This window comes from Oncorhynchus mykiss, unplaced genomic scaffold, assembly GCF_013265735.2.
Source record: "Oncorhynchus mykiss isolate Arlee unplaced genomic scaffold, USDA_OmykA_1.1 un_scaffold_588, whole genome shotgun sequence".
Classification (NCBI taxonomy): Eukaryota; Metazoa; Chordata; class Actinopteri; order Salmoniformes; family Salmonidae; genus Oncorhynchus; species Oncorhynchus mykiss.
Genome location: NW_023494035.1, coordinates 17,501 through 23,865, shown reverse-complemented (window position 1 = coordinate 23,865; position 6,365 = coordinate 17,501). Strand labels below are relative to the sequence as shown.

The window sequence follows — 6,365 nt, the reverse complement described above, 5'->3', positions numbered from 1 at the left end:
ATGCAGGGGACGCTGAACACCATGCAGGGGCAGTGTATTGAGTTGCAGACTGCCATATCTAAGGTAGTGTCAGATGAGTCTCAGATACAGAAGAATAAGTCTATGATGGTATGGTGATAATGATTGAGATGGTGATTATAATAATGATGACTAGCGGTACCCCACCCTACGGGCGGTAAATCATTGGATCTGATTAATTCAATTCAATGCAATTCAATCTTTGAGGACTGCAACCATAGAAATACAGTTTATTTACACTAATAATAAGCTATTGTCAACTTCCCGTCTATGCTTATCTTGCTCATTGCTCACTGTTACCCTATGTGTGCAACTATTATTGATTTCTCACACAAAAATAATTTGGTTGCAAATGTACCTGGGGCCACGTAAATAATTGTTAGGCTACTCATTTTGAATGAGTGGCAACTTGTGTGACCATAAAAGTCTGTGTGCGACTGGGGACAGTAAAATCATTTGGTTACTGACCTGCCCTACATCATAGAAGGCCCTTCAAGTCGGAACTAGAAAATTCGGACATTTCTGACTCTCTGACTCGCTAACTCGTTATGGAATGAGGATTTCAGGTTTCCCACTTGTGAAGTATCAGAATCAACCAGTAGGAAGCTCTACGCTAATAACTTACATTCATTTTAGCTCTGAGGTTCCAAGTTTCCGAAAGCATGTGAATGCGTCAATAATTGCCATGGTAATTTTGAATGTTCAGTCAGTGAGCATTATGGGTAATTGTCCTACATACTTAGATCAAATGCTTTATGATAGCATCATCTCCTGTAGTAACAGTACCTTTCCAAACACAATTACAATTAAAATTAACAAAGATACAAAATATTGCTGAAGTGAAGAAAATCAGCTCAAAATTGTAGGAGGAAATGCCCCTGCAGCAGGGAGACTTACGGTATTATAATATATTGTAGATAACATTAATATAATTTGTGTATTTACAGTATCAGTACACATGCAAATGGAAGTATATGCTAGGGATTGATCTACACTGAGTGAACAAAACATTAACAACACCTTCCTATTGAGTTTCCCCCCTTTGGTGGTGGACCATTGTTGATACTCAGGGAAAACTGTTGAGCTGAAAAACCCAACAGCATTGAAGTTCTTGACCCAAACCGGTGCACCTGGCACATACTACCATACTCTGTTCAAAGGGACTTAAATCTTTGGTCTTGCCCATTCACCCTCTGAATGACACACATACACAATCCATGTCTCAATTGTCTAAAAATCATTCTTTAACCTGTCCCCCCCCCCTCCCCCTTCATCTACACTGAGAAGAAGATTTAACAATTCACATCAATAAGGGATTATAGCTTTCACCTGATTTGTCTATGTCACTGAAAGAGAAGGTGTTCTTAATGTTTAATACACTCAGTGTAATGATGTTATAGATTCCAAGTGGTTGATTTTTTAGGGAATTCATTTATGCTCTATTTATACCTGCAGATCATCACAGCAGCCGAAGTTGATGTGCAGAGGGAGGAGATCCTCCGAGCATCAGGCCTCATCCTGTCACAGAGGGAGGAAATGCTCCGAGCATCAGGCCTCATCCTGTCACAGAGGGAGGGTATCCTCCAAACAGCCAGTGTCCCTGCACAGAGAGAGGGGATTCTCCCAGCAGCTAACATCACTGTGCAGAGGGAGGAGATCTTCCGAGCATCAGGCCTCATCCTGTCACAGAGGGAGGGTATCCTCCAAACAGCCAGTGTCCCTGCACAGAGGGAGGGGATTCTCCCAGCAGCTAACATCTCTGTGCAGAGGGAGGAGATCTTCCGAGCATCAGGCCTCATCCCTGAAGAGAGGGAGGACATCCGCCTCACAGCCAGTGTCCCTGCACAGAGGGAGGTGATTCTCCCAGCAGCTACTGCAGCTTCTATCACTGTGCGAAAGGAGAAGATCCTCCGAGCATCAGGCCTCATTTCTGCACAAAAGGAGTTGATCCACCTGATGGCCAGTGTCACTGCGCAGAGGAAGGGAATCGTCCCAATGGTCAGCGTCCCTGCGCACAGGGAGGGGATCGTCCCAAAGGCTAGTGTCCCTGCTGAGAGGTTGGAGATCCTCCGAGCATCAGGCCTCATCCCGCCACAGAGGGAGGGGAATGTCCGAACAGCCAGTGTCCCAGCACAGAGGGATGGGATTCTCTCAGCAGCCAGCATCACTGAACAGAGGGAGGGGATTCTTCCAGCAGCTTCTATCACTGTGCCGAAGAAGAAGATCCTCAGAGCATCAGGCCTCATTCCTGCACAAAAGGAGTTGATCCACCTGATGGCCAGTGTCACTGCGCAGAGGAAGGGAATCGTTCCAATGGTCAGTGTCCCTGCGCACAGGGAGGGGATCGTCCCAAAGGCCAGTGTCCCTGCTGAGAGGGAGGAGATCCTCCGAGCATCAGGCCTCATCCCGCCACTGAGGGAGGATATCCTCCAAACAGCCAGTGTCCCTGCACAGAGGGAGGAGATCCTCCGAGCATCAGGCCTCATCCCATCACAGAGGGAGGGTATCCTCCAAACAGCCAGTGTCCCTGCACAGAGGGAGGGGATCTTCCGAGCATCAGGCCTCATCCCTGAAGAGAGGGAGGGTATCCTCCAAACAGCCAGTGTCCCTGCACAGAGGGAGGGGATCTTCCGAGCATCAGGCCTCATCCCTGAAGAGAGGGAGGAGATCCTCCTCACAGCCAGTGTCCCTGTGAAGAATGAAAACATTCATCCACAACCACCTTCCATCATCCCCATGTTGGCACCACTGCGGAAATGGGATGGTGGAGCGTGTACTCCACCTGTGGATTTCTATTCCAAGAGAAGAGGTCACTTAACCTTACCTAATTAGTAAAGAAATTACTATTGTGAGAATAAGTTGTGATAGATCAAATGTATGGCTCATGTGAGTGTATAACTGTAATACTTTCATGCATTTTCTACATAAAACATGTTTAGCTTCATTGTACTTTTACATTTGAGTCATTTAGCAGATACTGTTATCCAGAGCGACTGACAGTAGTGAGTCTATACATTTTCATACTCCAGTGAATCTCTCCAGGATTTCACATGGATTTTTTTCATATTTGCGGATAAATATGCTAGATTTTGCAGCGACAATTATGACATTTTGCATTGCAATATGCAATTGTTTTGTCCAATTTGTTGCAAAAATGCACTGACAAGGGAAAAAACTGTGTTGATGTGTCGCTTGATTGAACCATATTATGCAGTAAATGTGCGGTGATTGGTTGAAATTGCGAGCCCTCTTTTTGTACTGTGGTAATGGGTCAGTTCTATGCGATAATATTGTGATGTGACTATTTTATGCAGAAATAGTTTGGTGATTGGTCACATTTGTAAGCCCTCACATAATATGCAGGGAATTGTTCATTTTGCAACCAAAACAATGCGGTGGCAGAGTCCTGGAGTAACCTCCCAGTAATCCCTGTGACTGCGTGTAGGTTAAGATTGGGTTGTAAACAGAGTATCAGAGCAAGACGTTCCTACCTGTCAGCTAGTAATTGTTCTGTATGGTGACATGAGCAGAGTGGCCTGACTTCTCCCACTTATTACAGATGTCCGACTTAGATATGTTGAGCATCCTGCTATGATGTCCATCACCAAGCCGGAACACTCCGATGCCAACCCTCAGTTCCAGACTGGCACCCGGCCGGTGGCTGAGCCCGAGGCCCCTGCTGTTCACAATAACAGTGGAGGCTGGCTGAGCTGGGTCTTTGGGAGTGGAAGAGCTAATAAGAAGGAGGTTCATCTACCTGAGGACAAAGACAGATCTGTAAGGAACTGGTTATTAACACTATATTCTATGTAGAGACAATTGAGTGGATTTAAAAAATAAAAATAAATTGTGGCTTGCTTCACATTGCTAATCTCTTCTTCCTCAGATTGTCTGGGATCCAATTCTGCACAGATGGGTTAACAAAACTGAGCCCAAGGCTGAAGTACACACTTAAATTCAATTAAATTAAAAACAGTGAACAACCATTGTATTTCAACTGTGCTGATATTACCAACAATTTGGAAAATGTGTTGATGTGTTTTACAGAACAAGTGTGTACCACCACCTCCACCGATGGGAACACATGGATATCAGGGGAACACTGGCAGTGTCCCCAAAGGAGTGAATCCCTACTCTATGAAAGCAGGTGAATATTGCTTTAGAAGACATGTGGTCTAACCAAGACTGTGTCAGCGAATCATAGATGTCCCTGGTGGTCTCCTCGCTAACACCTTTCCCACTGCCAGCAGGTCTATGGGGCAGCAGATACCCCACAATGCATTACAATGATGGGACCAACTCAAAGCCTCCAAGCCATGGGGCTGGACTGCTTCCTAGACAGCTCTCTGGCTTGCTCCCTCCTTCACACTTTGACCTCATGGCACCAATGGTTGTGCCACCTGACACTCTACACTACTGAGGTATGACTCTGGAAAATCCTTCCAAATTGTATCCATTCATCATTAACTGTGATTTGACTTTAACATAGCAAATGGCTGAAGTAGCAAGGATGTTAACTATTTTTCATTTTTGTCCAACAGGCAATTTTCCCAAATTGGATTTGCCATACATAGATTTTTTCAGCATTAAAAATGTATTAAAATATGATCTTTTAATTAAATATCTCCTTTGTGTCCTCATGTTCACATGAATTTGATGTGTTCTATCATCATTTACAATTCTTATTGCTTCTGCATTTACGTTACTTACTGTACAGACAATATTATATTATTATATTTTATTTTAGACATTACAAAAACATTTTTTCATGCTTTCTGGATTTCTTACATTTACTTACTGTACAGGAAAGTATATTTTATACACATATTTAAACAAAACAAAAACATTTTATTTATGTATTCCATAGACGGCGGCAGGGTAGCCTAGTGGTTAGAGCGTTGGACTAGTAACCTGAAGGTTGCAAGTTCAAACCCCCGAGTTGACAAGGTACAAATCTGTCGTTCTGCTTTCAGTTCTGCACTGTTCCTAGGCCATCATTGAAAATAAGAATTTGTTCTTAATTAACCTTGCCTTGTTAAAAAAAGACACAACGGGGGGCGGAGCTAGCATGTTGTAGTGAACGGTTGTGCGTGAGAGGCTCCTGCAACTTTTTTGCGAAATAATCTAATTTAACCTACTTTATGGCACTTTTTACAACAAACGTTTCTTTCTAATACAAGATTGTAACTTTCTATATGAAAATGCCGAGTAATAAGCGACCAAAGGACAATAAATCCACAGCGGAGGCCTACTCCCCACTAAACAACGAGACAGACATGGCGGGAGGCACAACGTGACACTTACAGAACTTACCCGGGCTTTGGGGGAGCTACGTGTTGCTATAGCTGAGGATCTTAAGGCCACTATTGCTGAACTGGACACCAAAATCGAGAGCATCATTCGAACGGTCGCTTCGCATGGCCAGAGTATTGTGGACCTTGAGAAAGCTTCTGAATTCAACGCTGGTAGGATCGACGAGTTAGAGAAGCTATGCACGTCATTGCAGGATACTGTGCAGAGGCTTTCTGTGAAAGTGGTGGACCTGGAGGGCCGATCCAGACGTAATAACCTTCGCGTTGTTGGTCTGGCAAAGGGGGTAGAGGCGGGCTCTCGCCCCACCGACTTCTTCGCCAAGCTATTGAAGGATGCAATGGGATCGGATGTTTTGGATTCGGATCCCCAGCTGGACCGCGCACATCGCTCCCTTGTCTGGACCGGGCAAACGTCCTCGCCCAGTAAAATCATCTGTTGTCACAGTTTCAAGACCAAGGATCTTATCCTGCGTGAAGCTCGAATGAGGGGCAACCTGTCACATAAAGGGCATCCATTCAGTGTCTATGAGGATTATGCGCCCGATGTGGCAAAGCATCGCGCCGACTACAGAGATGTCATGACCAAACTCTACAAACTCCATCTTCGCCCAGCCTTACTCTTCCCTGCAAGACTAAGAATTACCCCGCCTTCCGGTGAGAAGATTTGGCTCTCCTCGGTTTTGGACGCAGAGAAGTTTATCCGGGGATATACACCAATCCCCCGTACAGGTTAGAGTGCCTTGTTATTGCGTGTTAGGGTCTGCTCATGGACTCGAATCCATACTATACCATATGGGGTGAAAACGTATTAAAAGGGCTACCGAACATGTAAGACGCTGAGCAGACCAATGGATGGCGGTCAGAGCTCTCAATGAACGTTACATTCACTTTCATCCCGGCTGTGCTCAGAGCGATGCATATTTTTTACTTCCAGGTTTGATCACTGACACCTTCGGACGGATATACTTATATTCCCCCACTTTTGTTTTGTTTCGTTATTTATTTTACAATCCTTACATTATTCTTACTACCATA

General features: G+C 44.7%; 1 protein-coding gene across 4 annotated transcripts in view; it reads left to right on the top strand.

Moving 5' to 3' along the window:
* The first annotated feature begins 1,301 nt into the window (after nucleotides 1–1,301).
* The window catches only part of LOC110505351 (titin), a 15,598-nt gene continuing 10,534 nt past the window's right edge, over nucleotides 1,302–6,365 (top strand). For 2 of the 4 annotated variants that reach the window (XR_005048439.1, XM_036974486.1), the window contains exons 1-5: nucleotides 1,306–2,827; nucleotides 3,578–3,795; nucleotides 3,905–3,961; nucleotides 4,066–4,165; nucleotides 4,266–4,439. Coding sequence is in view for 3 of the 4 variants with exons in the window: in XM_036974486.1 (XP_036830381.1) it covers nucleotides 1,453–2,827; nucleotides 3,578–3,795; nucleotides 3,905–3,961; nucleotides 4,066–4,165; nucleotides 4,266–4,438 (1,923 nt within the window). In the remaining variant the exon portion in view is untranslated. Of the gene's footprint in view, nucleotides 2,828–3,577; nucleotides 3,796–3,904; nucleotides 3,962–4,065; nucleotides 4,166–4,265; nucleotides 4,440–4,559; nucleotides 4,941–6,365 lie in introns of those variants that run through there. The other 2 variants (XM_036974487.1, XM_036974488.1) reach the window with 2 other exon arrangements.